Here is a 20,526-nt window from a genome sequence, read left to right on the forward strand (position 1 = left end):
CTCAGAACTGTGAGGCCAACACTCGACAGCCGTTCCACCATGCCGCCCACGTATATAAATATTAAGGCAAATTCTATGTTCGGAAATTCAATCTGAAAAAGAAACTCTATTCTGGGAGTGCAGAGACAATTTGAACAGTTTCCATGGTCGGCCTACCTCATCAGGAGTGCAGATGGGATTATACATTATATCGGAATGACTCTGGGCAAGGGCGGGCACGATGGCGCAACTGGTTAGAGTGTTGGACTTCACAATTCTGGGGACCGGGGTTGAAATCATTACCCGCCTGTGTGGAGTTTGCATGTTCTCCCCGTGCCTGTGTGGAATTTCTCTGGGTGCTCCGATTTCCTCCCACATCCTAAAGACATGCAAGAATTGGAGACTCAACATTGCCACTCGGTGTGATTGAGTGTGAATGTTGTTTATCTCTATGTGCCCTACAATTGGCTGGCAAATAGTTCAGGGCAATGACGTAGAATAAAATGTAGTTCAGGGCAATGACGTAGAATAAAAACTCGATAGCGCAAGTACCCCTTTCAAGTGGTAATTTGGATTAAATTTATGGTCCAGGCAAAACATTGCTTTGGGTTCGATTTCACGTGAAAGTTGACATCCTTTGACATCTTTACAATATGGTAACTCTTGTTGCACTGTTAACTTCAAAACCGTGTAGGCGGTCGCAAAGAAGTAACTTTTCATTGGTCGCAAAGAAGTAAATTTTCATCGGTAAGTGTGTTTCAGTTTAACCTTCATAATTAATTATTATAATTATGAAGGTGGATAATATATCATAGCAATATTATGAAGGTCTGTCCCCCCTTATTACATATGTATGTGTTTTATCTTTTAAATCTTCCTGGGCATGCTGCAAATGTTTAGATTGTATTAATCTCTCTAGGGATCCAAAACATCCCAAGTATATAAATTTCACGCATTGTTTTCCATAATAATGTGTGTGTATTGGATACCATGCGTTTTGCCGTGACCGGAAGTCAGAGCCTGTTGACCATGGTGGAACCAATGTTGGATGCAGAGTGCGCAGTCTAGTTTTATTCTACACCATTGGTTCAGGGTGTATAGGCCTCCTGCTCGATGACACCTGGGATTGGCGCCAGCTCTCCCGCGATTTTCGTGAGTATAAGCGGCTCAGAAATTTTATGGGTAACATCAAATGTGGGAAATGGGTGCTTCGTTCCTCAAAAATAAATGCAATATATTTTTGTTGTATAAGTATGGCAGATGTTCTTTCTCTGAATTTTACTGTTTTGACTCTTATTGTCATGCTTTCACTTACCTTTTCCAAACAAATAGCTTCACTATGACTAAAACTGAGTTCTCAAATGAATTGGGAAAAAAATCAAATCGTATATCAGTAACATACAGAGGTAACATTTATTTTGAAGGATTATGGTGGATACAGAATTGTTTATTTTGAGGATTTTAGAAGCGAAAGCGTTTGTTGCTGAACTTCACATTAAAATGTACGTGTGGCTGGGCCTTGAGAGTCAGATCATTTATTTTCCTGACTTCATTTTGTGAGATTGCATTTCCTTGAATTTCGTGAGTGGGTGTGTCAAATCGATGTGGCACAGTATAAGGGGTTGGCAAATCCTGGGAAGGAGGGAAGTTTAGGAGTAGTTTAATCTGAGTGTGGCCGCATCAGTGCTGGCTAACTTTAGTAATGGCAGTTTGGACCAGAGCTGATAAAAACGGTCAATTGGACCTACTTCTCCGGGACCGCTGGATTCGTGTGTCCGCTGAACTCGCCCGAGAAACGCTAACTATAACTGCCGAGGCGGAGGCAAGCGGGCAGGGGACCGACCACCGGGACCACAGCACTTCCGCAGATGACATGAGAAATGGAATGGAGTCGACTGGGAACCAACAAGAAACGAAGTTAGGGAACCCTGGCTTCAGTCTGTCTACTGCCCATGAACAAATTCAGAAGAGCAGCCCTGGTCGGGGGCGATATGAAGGCACCCACGGATTAAGCAGCCCTGGTCGGGGACGATATGACGGCACCCACGGATTAAGCAGCCCTGGGAAGTACTCAAACAACTGCACAACCTCTGACTTTGGAAGTCCTGCTTCGACCTATGTGAGTCCTGAGTCGAATTCCGGTTTGAGACAAGGCGAAGTTCCAGGGAGTGGGGACGTCTGTGCGGAGGCTGTTCGCAAAGTCAGAGTTGTCAAACAGGAGTCTGGCGGCCTGGGGATCAGTATCAAGGGGGGGCGCGAGAATCGGATGCCGATCCTTATCTCCAAGATCTTCCCAGGGCTCGCCGCAGACCAAAGTCGCGCTCTTCGGGTGGGCGACGCCATCCTGTCGGTGAACGGTGACGACCTCCGTGAGGCAACGCACGATTTGGCGGTGCAGGTCCTTAAGAAGGCAGGAAAACAAGTGACGCTCGAGGGTAAGTGGGCCATGTTAGAGCAGGGATTTAGCGAGGCCGTGATCAGCGACCTCGAACCCTTGCGTTCAGTGGGGAGGGCGTCATGTTTTCCGTCGACTAGGTTTACAGCAAACCATGCTTTCCAATTGGCATAACAATAATTAATATTATTAAAAATAATAATTAATGCAAGCTTCACCACAAAATGAATACGGGAAGAGCGTCAAATGACAGGGTTATGCTCACTTTTCTGAGAACTTGATGCACTTTGACCTCCTAGGCTGAACCACCTACATCCAATTCTGTATTAACACGAGAGTGACTATATACAGCTCAGTCAAATGACCATTTCCTTCGATTTTTCATAACATTTAAAAAAACAGGATGACAGTTTCAGACTGGTCAGTGATGGTTGCCTTGATGACACATGATACATTTCCTACAAAGCCCAAGTGTCATCCCTATAAACATTCTAAAACAGATATTGTAATGAAAAATACATATAACATTATTCACTTCAATGTCTATACGAAAAAATAAATGTGAGTGGAGAGCGTGTCATCCACTCGCAAAGTTTCAGAAGTGTCATTCTACGATATCCAAGTAGTCGCCATATTGGCTGCATCATCCGTCCGTGACGTCACCGGACATCCGTCAATGAAAACACGCGGTGCACCCTAACTATGGGAGACAAACACGCCCCTTCTGACACGGAAGCTCTTTTCGAAAAGGAGAACACCACACAACCGAGTGAAGTTACCGGGGCAATATTACACCATTGTTTCGAGCCCTCAGGGCAATATTACACTATTGTTTCGAGCCATAGTCAGATGATCACGGCCAGACCACATCCCCGTCCAATCCACTTCCGCGGCAGAGATAAGCCATCGTGGCGTGAACACCGTCAAGCCAGGGTGCATTACTGCATATGCACGGGGCTGAGTGAGGCATTCTTGGCTGGGTTCTTCAGATTCGCCGCCGTCCGCGCAGCAGCCCGACACCGTCCGACGCGCACATTGATATATTTCGTACACGGAACTTTTGTTATGTTATGAGAGACCGATTACGTGGTCCGCCCCAAACTATTATTTTTTTTAGCTGTATGCACACCTGTCATTCGGAACCCACGAAGCCATTTCCATTTTTCACAACAAACCGGGTCTCTTGCAAACTTATGAAGGGTAAATCCATTCTCCCGAGTGTTCAAGCAATGTCCGGCAATGGAAAGAGCCGGCATTTTGGCTAACACGAAGAAACAACGAGCTACCTTCCCGGAGGTAAAACTAATGGAAACAAACGAGTCCACTTGGGGGCACTGCTGTCCTTTACGTCACTTCCTGCTTTTTCTCGAAAACAAATCCCTCGAGAGGATTTTCATGGTGGGAGTTACAAAAAGCTCAATACGTCAAAATCATGTTTTGTGGTGAAAAAACACATGGGCCCATATTGGCTGGCGTTTTTTCATTAATAACATACTAAAAATCACCTATTTCATCACAATAGACCTTTTAATTAAACAGGAAGTAAACCACATTTTAAGAAGATGTGTAGAATTTTATTTATTTTATTCTAAGTAGTAGTATTGTGTTGTAAAAAAAAACAGTAACCTAGCAGTTAGCACAGTCCTGGGTAGTTATTTTCAACTTTGGGGCACATGAAACATCTGACCAATAAAGATGATTCTGATTATGACCTGACGTAGAGCCTGACCAAAAATATTTTTTTTTCATTTTATTATTCATTTTCTTTCATTGTAAAAAAAAAAAAAAAGTGGTATATTTATTAAGCTGCCACTTCCAGTCTAAATAATGATATTCTTTAAATATTGATTGAAATTTCTGGTTTTACAACTTATATCAAATTGGAAAATATGATAAAAAGAAAATGCAGTTCAAAACAACATGGTTGCATCAACATGTATCTTTTGAATGTTTTAATTTTCACAAATCATCACAGGTGTTATATATCAAACAAAATGAGGTTTCAAAGTTTTCAGAAAGTGTTTAGGTGAAAAATTATGAGTGTAAAAATGTAATACGTGGTTTCAATGTTTTCTGAATATTTTCAGAATAGACTCAGGAGGGTTGCAAAAAACTGCAGCATCGTCAGAATTTTTTTCTCGCTCTTTTGCCTGGCAGCTCCATCCTCGGCACCCTGCTACCAATATACTCACTCTCTCGCCTCTGAACATGTCCGAACCATCTTAAGTCTGCTCTCGATAACATTGTTTCCAAAACATCCAACTCCGACTGTCCCTCTAATGACCTCGTTTCTAATCCTATCCAACCTGTTCACTCCAAGCGAGAACATAAGCATCTTCATTTTTGTTACCTCCAGTTCTGCTTCCTGCTGTTTCTTCAGTGCCACCGTCTCTAATGCGTGTTTTATAAACTTTGCCCTTTATCCTAGCGGAGACTCTTCTGTCGCATAGAACATCAGACACCTTCCGCCAACTGTTCCACCTCGCTTGGACCCATTTCTTCACTTCTTTACCACACTTTCCATTGCTCTGTATTGTTGAACCCAAGTATTTGAAGTCATCCAGCATCACTAGCTCTTCTCCCTGTAGCTTCACTCCTCCTCCTCCACCCCTCACATTCATGCACATATATTCCGTTTTACTTCGGCTAATCTTCATTCCTCTCCTTTCCAGTGCATACCTCCATCTTTCTAATTGTTCCTCCGCCTGCTCCCTGCTTTCCCTGCAGATCACAATATTATCTGCAACCATCATACTAACTTCTGTCCTGAGTCGAGCCTCCACTTTTCTTTCCCATAGCTTCATTGTGTGGCTCATCATCTTTATGCCTCTATAGTTTCCACAGCTCTGAACATCGCCTCTGTTCTTAAAAATGGGGAAGCACACTTTTCCACCATTCTTCTAAAATTTGTTACAAGTAGAAATACATAGACATTCTTGCAGTGAACCACAGACTGACGGTCGCTTTTTTAACATGGAAGCACACGGTCTAGTTTACCTGACTCTGCCCCTCTCCAGCTCTTAAAGAGGTACACTCATATTTACAAACACCAGCGCTTTAGTTTGCAACACAGTCTGGCCAATGTACACATGCTGCTTGTGTTTACTCTCGATAATAATAGTAAAAATGAAAAAGAAAAAAAAGTTGTCAGGTTTAAGCAGCCTAGGACATTTAAAGTAAAATTATCAAGGAAGGAAGACGAGGAACTTCTGGCTTGCGATGAGAACGTGGGATGTGTCTCTTTCACAATCTCCAACCCATTCTAATCACATCTCCACGTCTCCACTTTTTTATCACATGGTCCGGGTCACAACAAAGCAAATGTGACAAAGCAACTGTGACAAAAATAGTCCATGTGAGTCTTTGTGATGTCTACACCATCCTCTTGAGATCGACAGTCTTTATGTTGTCTTCTGCATCACTGTCTGGTGTTTCCGCGGCACCCAATGAAACTTGATTCCATCACATGATTTAAGTACATCAAAGCAAACTTTCCATGGCACCCAATGGGCCTCTCAATTGCATCACATCACACAAGCAATGAAGCATTAAAAACCAAGACAGCAAATATCAGAACTTTATATCCAATTAATCCAACATTTCCCTCCTGTTTATCTAAAATTTGGTTAAATTCATCACCGAAAATAGACACTTTGCCAGATCTTTGACTACTTTGATACACTTAGAGGAAAAATGGTTGTTTATACATCGTCGTAACAGCTGGGACCTGGAAACAGATCAGGCAAGTCAGCCAGAATATTCCCTCATGATTTGTCCCCAGCAAAGCATACATCTACGCCATTTTGTTCTCCATCGGTGAGATTGCTGTGGCAATAATTCAGTTTAGGCAAGAGCGCAGACAGAGAATACAGCAACAACCACACAAAGTCAAAATAGCTGCCAATGGAATTAAAATGGATGAGACGATTGCTTTGTATTTGCCGAACACACTCATCCATTTGTCATACATGGAGGTGTCAACCAACACCAGAGTGCTCATTCACCTTACCGTTGAGGACTAAAGCCTTTTATAGCCTTGGTCAGACCACCATCAGCAGCCGTACGCTTCAGGATGAAGATGGATCGCTCCCCAAAGAGAGCGCAGACACCACCTTTTTCAGCCAGGAACATGTCCATGGCTATTGGGTTTTGAAATGGCATTAATTAAGTGGCTGCGAGTTGTTCATGCACAACCTCAAAAACACTTTTGAGTCCAATTTCCTTATTTTGACATTGCGGTGCATGTAATTTATTCTCTCCACGTTCTTGTTGGTTGTAAAAGATTCAAATCCAGCTACCACTTGGTCAGCCAATTTACACTCACTTGGAACACCCCGGGAACACCAATGCACAGATGTATGTTGGATCAGTCTATCCTTGGCATTCAGCTGCTCTCTTCTACACCATTGTTCAAATGAAATTGCCTGTGCAGTTGAAGTTGATTCAATAACAGACATAGGATGAATAAAGTACAATAATATTACATTCTTGGGCAATTTATTCATAAGCCTGTTATCTCCGCACCACTACCAGATGTCACTATGTGACAATGGCTTCAATGAATTCTCAATCACCAAATCATTTTACACTTCATTGCTGATAAATTTCCCAATTTGTTTCTGATTCCTGGCAAATGGACGCAAGTGAAATACCCGGTGAGAATCGGAAAACAATGGTTTTCATTAAAAAAAAAAAAAAAAGTCAATGGATATAAAGAATCACAATTTTTGCATTCATTATCAGGTACTGTTTCACTCATTACTTCCAAGGTGCAATTGGTAATAGCGCTGGTATAATCTGTAAAAGTGGTCTGGGACCCATGCAAACGGCACAATCTTTTGATAAAGCTGTTGCTGCTTGTTCCCCCATAAGAAGCCAATTATTATTCTGTCCCAAAATGGCTGTTTTACATGAAACCACTCATCAACTTTTAGTTTTTGGATCACCCTTACCTTTTCCAATGTTGCTCTTGGAGAAAGGGTGCTCGCTGTTACCTCTGTACTTTTTGCAAAGCATCAAAGTGAAGCGTGGATTACCGGAGATGTAGACTCAGAGGAAACAGCCCCAACATGGATTTGCTCCTTCATTATTTTCATCAGTCACCAAAGTGTCCCAACTCGTGTGCATCAGATTATTCATCATATACCACTTATATACCACTTAATTTGACTAAACACTGCTCCTCGTTCCCCTATCTGTCGGACTTGACCATGGGATTTTTATAAATTAAAATTTGGATCATCGCACGTATGAGAACCCAATTGTGGCTCATTTAGGTTTTGGATTGCCGTAGGATTTTCGTGCATGGCATGACAACATTACGACACCCCGCAGATATCTCAAAAGCAAAAAGAATGTTCCGATGGTTACGACCACTCCACAACATCCCATTTCGGGACCTAACCACTTTAGGGTAGGTATTTCATCGAGGTATTCCTATAGGTTGGGTGTCTTTAAATGTCTTCACTGGCCGTCAGCAATTTTGAGATACTATAAATTCCACCCAGCTTGTTAACCAGTCTTTAGCTCACCTCCGCAATCGGATCCTAGACTGAAATTACCTTTCTGGAATGTGCCAAATGAATCCAAGTCAAGCTATTTTTTACAGCTGTGAGTGTTCAGCAAAACCTGAAATGGACATTCCCACTTGGGCATATATCAGTGCTTCTTTATGCTTCTCACCAGGATCCAGTCTCCTGGTTCCACCAATGTGATGTCCTGCTGATGTCGGTATGTCGGGATGCTCTGTTAGAAAGAGTTGTCTCTATTTTGAGAATGCATCTATTATGACCAAGCAATACTTTTTTTCATATTGTGTCAGGTAAATTCAATTTGACATTTGTTAAATACCAAGTAATCAGGAGAGAAAACCTGTTTTCTGTTGCTTGAGCTCAAAGACAACGAAGAAGAGTCAGGTACAATTCTTGAATGTTCTAAAGCAGTCTTCCTTGAAACCTCTCTTTTTATTAGATTTAGGAGGTCCCTACCAACGGTGACAAATCTAAAGGGTGGGGGAGAGCAAAAACATGTTTGTGTGACGATGTGTCTGCATGTTGTTGGAAAGTTTACGATATGTAAACTAACAAATTTGTACGATAACGACATATGTGCTGAACAAAGCATTCTTTTCAAGCAGAAGCGTTCTCTTCATTGCAACAAATGTGTGATAAACATACATTTTGTTTAATAAATCTCACTTTGGTGTAATTCAATAAAGTTAATGTGGACAATTTGGAGAATGTTTATTTAATTTTTTATTTTTTTTGTGAGTATAATATTAATGTTACCTGTCCTCCCATTATCCTTCCTGTTGAGACATGCGGTAGGTCATGGCTCAATTTAGACAAGTTAATTTGGTACAACTGGTTTATTGTTTGGTCAGACATAGATGTTGTTTTTTAGTATTGCCTCTTTTTTTCCCCCATACATCCTGTTCCATTTTTGGACTCTTTTGCTGAATTTCTCGTAATGTATTAAATTCTAGATTTGTAGCTGTATTAACAGCATAATTTGACTTTTTTTTCCATTCAGCTTCCTTTTATTTTATCAGCAAATCATTTCCCAATAAATTCATATTTTGTGTTTGATGTCTGTGTGACATATTTGGATACAGCAACCAATTTATTTATTTTTTTTGCAGTTGTTTGATTTAGTAATTGAGCTAACAATTTTGCATTCATTGCCCGTGGATGAAATTATCTTTTTTTTTTTCAATATTGCTAAAAAATATGAACCGTTGCAAAGGCATATTGGTTGTTTGTATAAATCGTTAAATTTATCTTTCATTAGTTTACATGCCGCAGTTAGTGTTACGAGTTCTACTGTTTTTCCAGAAAAGGCTACAGCATATTCTGGTTCTGTTTTCCCAAATACGAACAGAACATTCTCTATTGGTAATGCCTGGTCTTTCATGTCACATATGCTTTATTTATTTAAATTTTTTTTTCCTTTCCCAATTTTTGACAATCATGTTTTGTTCCATCTCCCGGAAATGGCAACATTTGCTGGATTAAGAGTTGTACATATTTCTATTTTGATAGAAATGTCATGTTTAGCAGAAGGTGGAACAAAACTGTTAATGCACTTATTTCGATGAAGTCACAAAGTGACCTTTGAAAGTCATAATCTTATCACAAATGGCAAAATCAAGACCGCGCTTGTCACGAATGCTGGCTTTATGTTGCAAAATGCTTTTTTCGCTTCGGCCCTCCATTTCAACAACGATGTCATTTTAAGTCTTACTTATTGCATCATTTTGTGTAATGGAGCTGTTAATTTGGCTAATTTGGTACCCAAATTTAGCATTCATTTGTCAGTCCCAAAAATGACAAATTGTTGATTTGTTTGTAGCTTTAGAGTTTGTAAAATGTTTAACCTGTTATTTGCAAATTTGGAGTTTCTTTTTGGTTTTTGCCCGTCCTCAGCCAGATGCTTTAAAAGAGCCACTGTCTTTCACATTTCCTTATCACTGGACGCTATCGGTACATCATTTAAATAAACCATAGAGTTGAAATTTTGAGTCCAAATGTAAATGCAAGCAAATTTGGCATTCTTTACCCACTGGGGTTGAAAGAAAAGCATTACTTATCTATTACGATGATTATAATTGCATCTCGTCTGAGGGAATTAAAGTGTCAAGGTCAGGCACACAAAGTAGTCTTATTTTGTATGTCCTGAGGTGCAGTCGGCACACCCCCCTTAAAATTTTGTCCAAGTCCAGTCCGTCTCAGTTGGTCATTATTTTATGATGTCATGTCATATTGTGAAAAAGGCAGTTGGGGTAGAGAGGCACGTGCACTCACCTCTATGTTCTTAATTTTCAACTTTCCTCTATTGTCCTGATGTCAGTCCTGTCTCGTCAATGATAAACATTGGGAACAAAAGAAGCCAGATCCTAAACAATCAGTATTCACCCAGAAACAGGAAATGCAAGTTACCGGACTGATCATATTCGGAAGTTAAGCCAAAAGCACATGTTCCGAGCTTCTTCACGTACTGCGAATGCATTTACGTCCAAAGTCATCACCATCATGAGCCATGTCAAATTCAGTTACATTGAAAACATTTCTGGGATATAACGTAGGTAATGTTTCAGTATCTAACTATAATAAGTATGAGATTATTTACTTTGACTTAATCTAAGTTCTAACATTACACTTGTCTGTTCATATATCGAAATGCGAACAGTCATTTTTTTCCCGTGGTACCGCTTTATCTTGAAGTTGAAAACTTTTCCCCTCTCCATGTTTTAGGAAGATATACAGTAGATCATCTACTGCTAGCTTTCATCAATGGATTAACAAAAGATACCGCCATAAATTATACTAGATTGTAACAATACATCATGATGAAATAAAGTGATTTGATTATATGAGTACTTAGTTTTGAAATTGAATGTCAATTGACCTCTGTAAAAACGTCTGTCTCAGTACAATGTCAATAATTTATGATTATGGTATTAGGTAACAACTACATACTCGGGCATAACAACTCAATAAGTTATGTTAAGGTCTTGAGATTCTATCTAATCACACCCGCAACTTTATATCTGCGGGATGACTGGTGGACCACACCTGTACATTTTTCAAATGTGAGTGACTGTGTCTATAAGCGTTTGTCTTTCTCATGCTTTCGGTTGCTTGCTTGTGTGCCTGCTGCCTGGCAAACACTCCATCCATCCATCCATCCATCCATCCATCCATCCATCCATCCATTCCATCCATCCATCCATTCATCCATCCATCCATCCATCCATCCATCCATCCTTTTTCCAAGTGTTTTATCATTTAATTAAGTCACTTTTTTGTTTTACAAACAATATAAGTTTTTATGCTTTAAATCTTGTTCCAATAGTACCATACTTGTGTCATCTACCGTAATTTCTTGTGCATAATGCGTCCTGAAGTATAATGCGAACCCCCAAAGGAAAGCCCTTCGACCAATGTACAATGCGCACCACGAATTTGCTGCTATTCTTATGCTCAAAATATTGGAAACCATCTGTATTTCTATTTTTTTTGTTAGGTTTGTACTTTTGTTTGTACTTGTATTGTTTTTCAAAAAATTGTCCGTACAACACTCATTAATTATAATCATCTTTGTGCATGTGGTGATGTAGCGGTAAAATATATCTCGGGACAGGCCACAGGACACACTCCTTCAAATACTTATTTTCTTCGTTGTAAGACATTAAATATCACGTTGAAATGTAAATGTATACTTTTTTTTAAACCACCTTTTCTACCTGTATATGACTACAGTACATAGTTGCCTTTATTTTTCCAAAGTGGCGTGTTAAGTTTACAACTGAGGCTATACCTCTTTCACACAATTTTCTCTTGCACACGTGGGATTAGGGGTGTTTATGCTTTCATCAATGGATTAGCAATAGATACCGCTGTATGTACTCTGGTATAACAAATCAGTAAGTCATTTTAAGGTCTTGAGATCCCATCCCTAATTACACCCGCAACTTTATATCTGCGGGCATGACTGGTGAACCACACCTGTACATTTTTCAAATGTGAGTGACTGATCCATCCATCCATTTTCTTAGTTACTTCTCACGAGCGTTGCGGGAGTGCTGGAGCCTATCCCAGCTGTCAACGGGCAGGAGGCAGGGTACACCCTGAACTGGTTGCCAGCCAATTGCAGAGCACTTAGAGATAAACAGTCACAATCACACTTAGGGGCACTTTAGAGTGTCCAATTAATGTTTCATGTTTCTGGGATACGGGAGGAAACCGAAGTGCCTGGAGAAAACCCATGCAGGCATGAGGAGAACATGCAAACTCCATACGGGTCCCTGGACCTGAGAACTGTGAGGTCAACACTTTACAGCTGAACCACCATGCCGCCCTGCTCTTGCAATTAACTCATTAAATTCTTGATAAGCGAACCTACTATTTTCTGCCTTTTGCCCTTGTTGGGACACACCCTCACATCCTCATGGCCCAATCAGTATTATTATTATTATTATTATTCTTACAGTATTATCTCAATGAAGAAGACTCCAGGGCAGCACAAAATGCCAGAGACAAATCCCTTGTGTGCTGTTACAGTACATACTTGGCCAATTAGTTACAGTACATACTTGGCCAATAAAGCTAATTCTGATTCTGAAAAGTAAAACTTTAGGATACGCTCAAAGACGGCAGAAGTTACGCTATTGTGGCGTACCATTATGGTGTGAATGAATCAGCAGTGCACTACATGAAGAACGATGTGGTAAACATCTGTAAAACCGCTTCAATAACTTTTAATTAGGAAGCGAAATGTGTGGTGACTCCAGGAAATAAGAGGATTGTTCGAAAGCAAGCTGCGTGAGCTTTGTGGATAGTGTATTGCAGAAAAACAGCCCGGTGACGATGATGAAGAGGCTGAAGAAAGTGCAGACGGAACTCAGGCTGCAAGGACGGATTCACCCGGTCGAGGACGAGGCTTTTCAGCAAGCAAAGGTTGGTTTGAAAATTTTCAAATGGATTATGGCCTCAGAAGCGTGGCTCTGTATAGTGAGGCTTCCTCCGGCGACAACAATGCTGCTAGTCGTTATGTGGAGGAAGAATTTGCACAAGACATCGACGACGCCAATATGGTACGAGCCGTTGAGTGTAGCAATTGTGTTGACGGGGCTATGTCCTTGCACTAGTGAATTTTGAAGCAAAACAAGGACAACACCATGTTTTTCTCAAAGATAAAAGCCTCAGTTACATGGTCATCACCTCTAGCAGAAGATTCTCAGAGTGAAGAAAGTTAATTACGTACGTACTGCAATAAAAATGTTAATGTGCAGCACAAGGTTTTAAAAAACAAGTATTTAACAACAAACTTGTTGAAAATATTTATCTAAAATACGCAAAGTGTAAGTACGTACTGTAATGTTGACATTGTCAGCATTTGGTCCCCACATGTCCACACACACAAAAAAACAATTTCTCATCTCAAAGGTAAAAAAGAGCTATGTACACCATCAGCGCCTAAGTGAAGAATTTTAATTACGTACTGCAATAAAAATGTTTTATTGTTGTTGAACTAGACATGTATTGTTGTCATTTTTGTCTCAATTATGCAAAGTATAAATACTGTACTGATGACAGATTTTAAACATTCTGTACATACACACAAACACACGCAAAACAACTCCCCATCACAAAGCTAAAAAACAGATACATCGCCAGTGGCTTCTGCAGAAGTCTCTGAGTGATGAATGGTGGAGGTTACTTTCGGCTTTTCCGCTTTGAGGTCGCCACAGCGTGTCATCTGAGATGGAGGTTACTTTCGGCTTTTCCGCTTTGAGGTCGCCACAGCGTGTCATCTGAGATGAACGCACATATATGTTTGGCACAATTTTTACGCTGGATGCCCTTCCTGACGCAACCCTTCTCAACGCACATATATGTTTGGCACAATTTTTACGCCAGATGCCCTTCCTGACGCAACCCTTCTCAGGGAGTGGAGGCCCCAGTGGGATACGAACCCATAACCCCTGGTATACCAAACCAGTGCTCTAACCACTGAGCTACAGGGCCTCCCTCCGGGTGATGAATGGTAACTTGTAATGTAATTCAGTAAGTGTTTTATGATTTCTATTTATCTTATAACTTTATAATACTGTATGTATTATATATATGAGGTTTTATAATTACAGATTTAACTAAATACCTCTTTTTGTCTCAAGTATGCAAAGTACAAATACTGTTGACATATATTAAATGTTATGGTACCCACATAAACATACACTCCCCGCGACTTGTCAGTTTTTCACTTTTGGTGGGTCATTTTGGTCTCAACTAACCTTGAAAAATGAGGGATGACTGCACACTTTCTTCAGTTCACCGCTCCTCTCTCGCACCGAAACATTCGAGTAGGGGAGACCAACCAATCAGAGATCAAGAGCCACATCATACACATGAACATCATTCCCTCCTCACACATGTACCTTTGTTCAGCTCGATTTATTGTAATGTCACACACCAACATAACAAAAATTGACTGATACATACTACCAAGACTACAGGCCAGTAATTTTAAAAAATGAAAATTGTGTGCTCTTTCTCACACAAACTACCAGTTCAACCAAGTCCACAAACAAGAATATGATGAATAAAATTTGCATTTTTCTTTTTCTCTGACATTAATTAGTGGGACTTTTGACATTACTTGCCTTGAGCAATCTTCTTCAAATCTGGCTTGTATTCCATTGTTGCCACTTGAAGCAGTTTGGGTGTTAGAACAGATTGCTTTGATTTCATGTGTTTCAGGGCAGGAAATAAAGACCCTCAGATGGTCGAGAACTGAATAGTCCTTTCCCTTAATGTAGGTTTCAACTGGTCCTCCTTGCAAAATCGATGATCTCTAAACCAGACGCGGCCTCACGTGTGACGAGACTGGCTTTCAAACAGCCCGTATCTACATTTAATGCTTCAATGAGGAATGTATCCTTCCATCTTCTACCTCTACCGTTTGTCCAGGTTGGGTCACGGGGGAAGCAGCTTCAGCAGGGATACCCTAACTTCTCTTTCCCCAGCCACTTCTTCCAGCTCTTCTGGAGGAATCCAGAGGCATTCCCAGGCCAGCTGAGAGACATAGTCTCTCCAGCGTGTTCTGGGTCGTCCACGGGGGTCTTTTTCCTGTGGGACATGGCCGGAACACCTCACCAGGGATGCGTCTGGGAGGGATCCAGATCAGATGCCCCACCCACCTCATCTGGATCCTCTCAATGCGGAGGTGTGGCGGCTCAACACTGAGCCACTCCTGGATGACACAGCTTCTCACCCTATCTTGAAGCGGGAGCCTGGACACTCTGTGGAGGAAACTCATTTTGGCCACTTGTATCCGAGATCGTGTACTTTTGGTCACAACCCACATCTCATGCCCATAGGTGAGGGTAGAAACGTAGATCCACAAGTAAATTAAGGGTTTCGCCTTTGGACTTAGCTCCCTCTTTACCAAAAAGGACCGATACAAAGTCCGTATCACTGGAGATGCTGCGCCGATCCGTCTGTCCATTTCCCACTCCATTCTTCCCTCACTCGTGAACAAAACCCCAAGATACTTGAACTCCTCCACTAGGGGCAGGTCTCTCATTCCTCGACCCAGAGTGGGAATGCCACCCTTTTCCAACTTACGATCATGGTCTCAGATTTGGAAGTGCTGATTCTCATCCCAGCTGCTTCACACTCTTCTGCGAACCGCTCCAATGAGCGTTGGAAATCACGGCTTGATGAACCCAACAAAACCACATAATCTGCAAAAAGAAGAGATGCGATGCTGAGGCCACCAAACCGGACACACTCTATGCCTCGGCTGCGCTGAGAGATTCTGTCCATAAAAGTTGTGAACAAAATCAGTGACACCGGAAACAAGTCCGACTGATTGCCAGAAATGCGGAGCAGACTCTGAAAACGGTTGTACAGGGACCAAACCTCCTGTGTCAGGGGGTTTGGTCACCCATACTCCCAAAGAACCTCCCACAAGACTCCCCGAGGGACGATGTCAAACGCCTTCTCCAAGTCCACAAAAAATATGTAGACTGGTTGAGCGAACTCCCATGCACCCTCGAGGATCCTCCCAAGGGCGTAGAGCTGGTCCACTGTTCCATGGTCAGAACGAAAGCCACATTGCTCCTCCCGAATCTGAGATTCGACTTCCCGACAAACCCTCCTCTCCAGCACCTCTTACCAGGGAGGCTGAGGACTGTGATCCCACAATAGTTGGAACACACCCTCCGGTCCCACTTCAGGGGGAAAAAAGGGGACCACGACTCAAACCTGCCAATCCAAAGCCACTGTCCCCTGATGTCCCGATGTTGCAGAGGCGTGTCAACCAGGACAGTCCAAGAACATCCAGAGCATTGAGGAAATCCGGGCGAATCTCATCCACCCCCATGGCCCTGCCTCTCGGAAAGCGATGAGAGAGGCTCTTGATGGACAGGAGGAACTCAGGGGAGACTGGACTACTACAGCCAAGATGATCAAGAGACATGCAGGAGAATACTTGGTGTGTCTTCTAGTAGGAAAGGGGAGAAGGAGACTTGGTGATGAAACCTCAAAATACAGGAAGTCATACAAGGCATGAGATTAGTGAAGAAGTGGGACACTGAGATGACAGAGGAGAGGTGAAAGGAATACATTGAGATGCGATGTAGGAAAAAGGTAGGAGTGGCTAAGGCTAAACAAGAGGCATATGATGACATGTACACCAGGTTAAACACGAAAGAAGGAGACAAGGATCTCAACAGGTTGGCCAGAAAGAGAGCTAGAAATGGGAAGGATGTGCTGCAGGTAAGGGTGATTAAGGATTGAGATGGAAATGTGCTAAATAGATTGAAAGAATACTTTGAGAAGTTGATGAATGAAGATAATGATAGAGAAGGCAGAGTGGAAGAGGGAAGTGTGAATAACCAGGAAGTGGCATGTAGGAGGGCCGCAGAACAGTGGTGAGGTGTAACAGAAGAATTTAAAGTGGAGGTGGGATTGCATCAGGGATCAGATCTGAGCCCCTTCCCGTTTGCTCTGGTAATGGATAGACTCACAGATGAGGTTAGACTGGAATCCCCTTGGACCATGATGTTCGCAGATGACATAGTGATATGCAGTGAAAACAGTGAGCAGGTGGAGGAACAATTAGAAAGATTAAAGCATGCACTGGAAAGGAGAGGAATGAAGATTAGCTGAAGTAAAACAGAATATATGTGCATGAATGATAGGGATGGAGGGGGAAGAGTGAGGCTCTAGGGCAGGGGTGCTCAATTCGTCGATTGATCGCGGGACGGCGTGCCCCCACCCCCCAAAAAAAAGTCAGCCAATGTTCCCTCTAAACTGCGCATGTACGCAATTGTGCACCGCTGATGCAGTCTCTTCGCAGATAATCTGCGTTGCGCGCAAAATAAAAAAAAATTAAAAATCCGATGCAAATTGAAAGTATAACTATTCAATTTGTGGCATTTTGCAATGTGATTGAATGACTGAGGGATGACTGGTTGTTCCATCCAATGCTACAATTCACATAAGTTTATTTTGGCTTGTCCCATTATAGGTCGCCACAGTCTGTCATTTCAGATGAACGCTCATATTTGTTTGGCACAGTTTTTATGCCAGATGCCCTTCATGACGCAACCCCTCTTGGGGAGTAACCAATGGCACAATTTACATATGTACTATAAAAAATGAAAAGAGGAAGCCACTGGTGTCTTTAGCCAGTACACGGAACTTTCTCTTACGACGACCACTGCTCCGCCACACTATGTTTCCTACTTTACCTCACACCCGTCCCCCTCCCCACGCTCTTAAAGACGTACACTCATAATTACAAATGTTACAGTACTTATGCAGCCCATCAATGTATTTTTATAATGACACAGCGTCCACCACAGCTGCTTGAGTTAGCAAAATGTTGAGCAAAGCTGCTTATTTTTACTTTCAATATTAATGGAGAAAGTTAAAAAAATATATGCTGTTGTTTTAAGGCGCAATGACTGTTGGAGTATGTGAATAATCGAACAAAAACGGGTTAAAGTGGAGGAGATTTTCTCGTTTCTGAGTAGGAAAGGTCTGATCTGAAGCCAAAGTAGAAAGCGCAGGATCACATGGTGTGTAATTTTAAAATTCCACCTTGGCCCAGCCTGATCCAGGATGAAAGCAAAGACAATACAGTGCACATAAAGCTAATTCTGTCTTTTAAATATAGGAGGCAATAGAACATTAACTTTAAAACGGTTTGAGAGCATCATCATCATCACCCCTCCCCCCCACCCTGTCGGTAGCTAGCGGGAGGCTGGCTGCTTGAAAAGTAGATCTTGAGGCAATAAAGTCTGGGCACAACTGCTCGAGGGAGAAGAGATAGTGAGGTTGGATAAATTCAAATACCTGGGGTCAACAATCCAGAGAAATAGTGAGTGTGGTAAGGAAGTGAAGAAACGCAGGTTGAAACACCTGGCGGAAGGTGTCTGGTGTGTTATGTGACTAAATAGAATACCTTGATAATTTGGTGAATGAAGAAAATGAGAGAGAAGGAAGAGTAGAAGAGGCAAGTGTGAAGGACCAGGAAGTGGCAATGATTAGTAAGGGGGAAGTTAGAAAGGCACTAAAGAGGATGAAAATTGGAAAGGCAGTTGGTCCTGAGGACCTACCTGTGGAAGTATGGAAGGAATTTGGAGAGGTGGCGGTGGAGTTATGACCACCCTATTCAACAGAATACTCGCGGGTAAAAAGATGCCTGAGGAATGGAGGCAAAGGGTACAAGTGTCCATTTTTAAGAATAAAGCCATTGTGCAGAGCTGTGGGAATTATTGTGGAATAAAGTTGATGAACCACACGGAAGAAAAATAAAGAGAAGGTCAGAAGGAGCTCCATTATATCTTTGTGGATCTAGAGAAAGCCAATGAAAGGGTACCAAGAGAGGAACTATGGTACTGCATGCCTAAGTCTGGTGTGGCGGAGAAATAAGTTAGAATAGTTCAGGCCATGTATGAGTGCACCAGAGCAGTGGTGAGGTGTGCTTTAGGTGTGAAAGAAGAATTTAAGGTGGAGCTTTGACTGCATCAGGAATCAGGTATGAACCCCTACCTATTTGCTGTGGTAATGGATAGGCTGACAGATGAATTTAGACTGGAATCCCCTTGGACCGTGATGTTCGCTGATGACATTGTGATATGCAGTGAAAGCAGGGAGTAGGTGGAGGAACAATTAGAAAGATGTAAGCATGCATTGGAAAGGAGAGGAATCAAGATAAGATGAAGTAAAAGAAAATATATGTGCATGAATGAGAGGGGTGGAGGGGAAGAGTGAGGCTCCAGGGAGAAGCGATAGCAAGAGTGGATGACTTCAAATACCTGTGGACAACACTCTCGAGCAATAGTGAGTGTGGTAAGGAAGCAAAAGAATCAGGTCCAAGCAGGTTGGAACAGTTGGTGGAAGGTGTCTGGTGTGTTATGTGATCGAAGAGTCTGCTAGGAGGAAGATGCAGGAGATACGCTTACATGGAAAAAGATGTCGCGGTCTTGCGACCCTTGAACGGGACAAGCAAAAAGGAAAAGAAGAATCAGCATCAACAACATGGTTAATTTTTAACACTGAATTCCACAACACTTCCCGTTGTATAATACAATGCAAGAGTTGTCAAATTAAGGTAATTAGTTAATTTCTGTCACCTTATCCTTCATTCTCTTCAAAAGTACATTTTTCCTTGTCAGATTTGGACAGCTGTCTGTTGTCACTCCTACCAACATGTCACATTTCAGTTTTAGCATGTCAGAAATGCAGTTATGTCTATGAACTCGTGATGGGCATAGCAATTCTTTTGAGTATACTGAATCACTCGAATCATCCATCCATCCATGCATTTTCTGACCCACTTATCCTCACAAGGGTCACAGGAGTGTTGGAGCCTATCCCAGCTATCATCGGGCTAGAGGTGGGGTACACCCTGAACTGGTTGCCAGCCAGTCACACCTTGAGGCAATTTAGAGTCTCGAATTATTGCGTGTTTTTGTGATGTGGGAGGAAACTGGAGTGCCTGGAGAAAACCTGCGCAGGAACGTGGAGAACATGAAAACTCCACATAGGCGGGGATGGGATTTGAACCCCAGTCCTCAGAACTGTGAAGCCAATGGTCACAGTTGTGCCATCATGCCACTTCACTTGAATCAGTTCTTGAAAAAGATTAGTTAAAAAAATTCGTTCACCAAACCGTTCCTTTTCATAAAGTAATTGATGAGGTTGCTCATTCTGTTAATGATCCATTCATGTTCAGTCAACATGTTCACCAAAGCATTCTATGCGTTGTTCTTGTATATTTTAAAGTAGGAAAGGTGGGGAGATAAATAAATAAATACAGTAATCTGTCATTTTTCATTGTTAATTGGGACTAGAACCACCTGCTAAGTGGAAAAACTGCAAAATAGCGGAGATGTTTCTTTATGTGGGTACTAGAACATTTAAAATATGCAAACAACAGTTGTACTTTGCATATTTGAGACAAAAAGAGGTACAGTGAAGAAAATAAGTATTTGAACACCCTGCTATATTGCAAGTTCTCCCACATGGAGGGGTCTGAAATTTTCACCGTAGGTGCATGTCCACTGTGAGAGAGATAATCTAAAAAGAAAAATTCAGAAATCACAATGTATGATTTTTTTTGGTATGATTTGTGTG

At 41.8% G+C, this 20,526-nt stretch overlaps 1 protein-coding gene across 17 annotated transcripts in view; it reads left to right on the forward strand.

Moving 5' to 3' along the window:
• Positions 1–992: 992 nt before the first annotated feature.
• Positions 993–20,526, forward strand: part of sntb2 (syntrophin, beta 2) — a 120,884-nt gene continuing 101,350 nt past the window's right edge. For 3 of the 17 annotated variants that reach the window (XR_009795560.1, XR_009795559.1, XM_061823844.1), the window contains exons 1-2: positions 1,200–2,414; positions 12,724–12,831. Coding sequence is in view for 11 of the 17 variants with exons in the window: in XM_061823844.1 (XP_061679828.1) it covers positions 1,682–2,414; positions 12,724–12,831 (841 nt within the window). In the remaining 6 variants the exon portion in view is untranslated. Of the gene's footprint in view, positions 1,132–1,191; positions 2,415–12,713; positions 12,832–20,526 lie in introns of those variants that run through there. The other 14 variants (XR_009795555.1, XM_061823841.1, XR_009795556.1 and 11 more) reach the window with 11 other exon arrangements.

The sequence above is a fragment of the Syngnathoides biaculeatus genome, chromosome 6 (assembly GCF_019802595.1).
Source record: "Syngnathoides biaculeatus isolate LvHL_M chromosome 6, ASM1980259v1, whole genome shotgun sequence".
In the NCBI taxonomy this organism is placed as follows: Eukaryota; Metazoa; Chordata; class Actinopteri; order Syngnathiformes; family Syngnathidae; genus Syngnathoides; species Syngnathoides biaculeatus.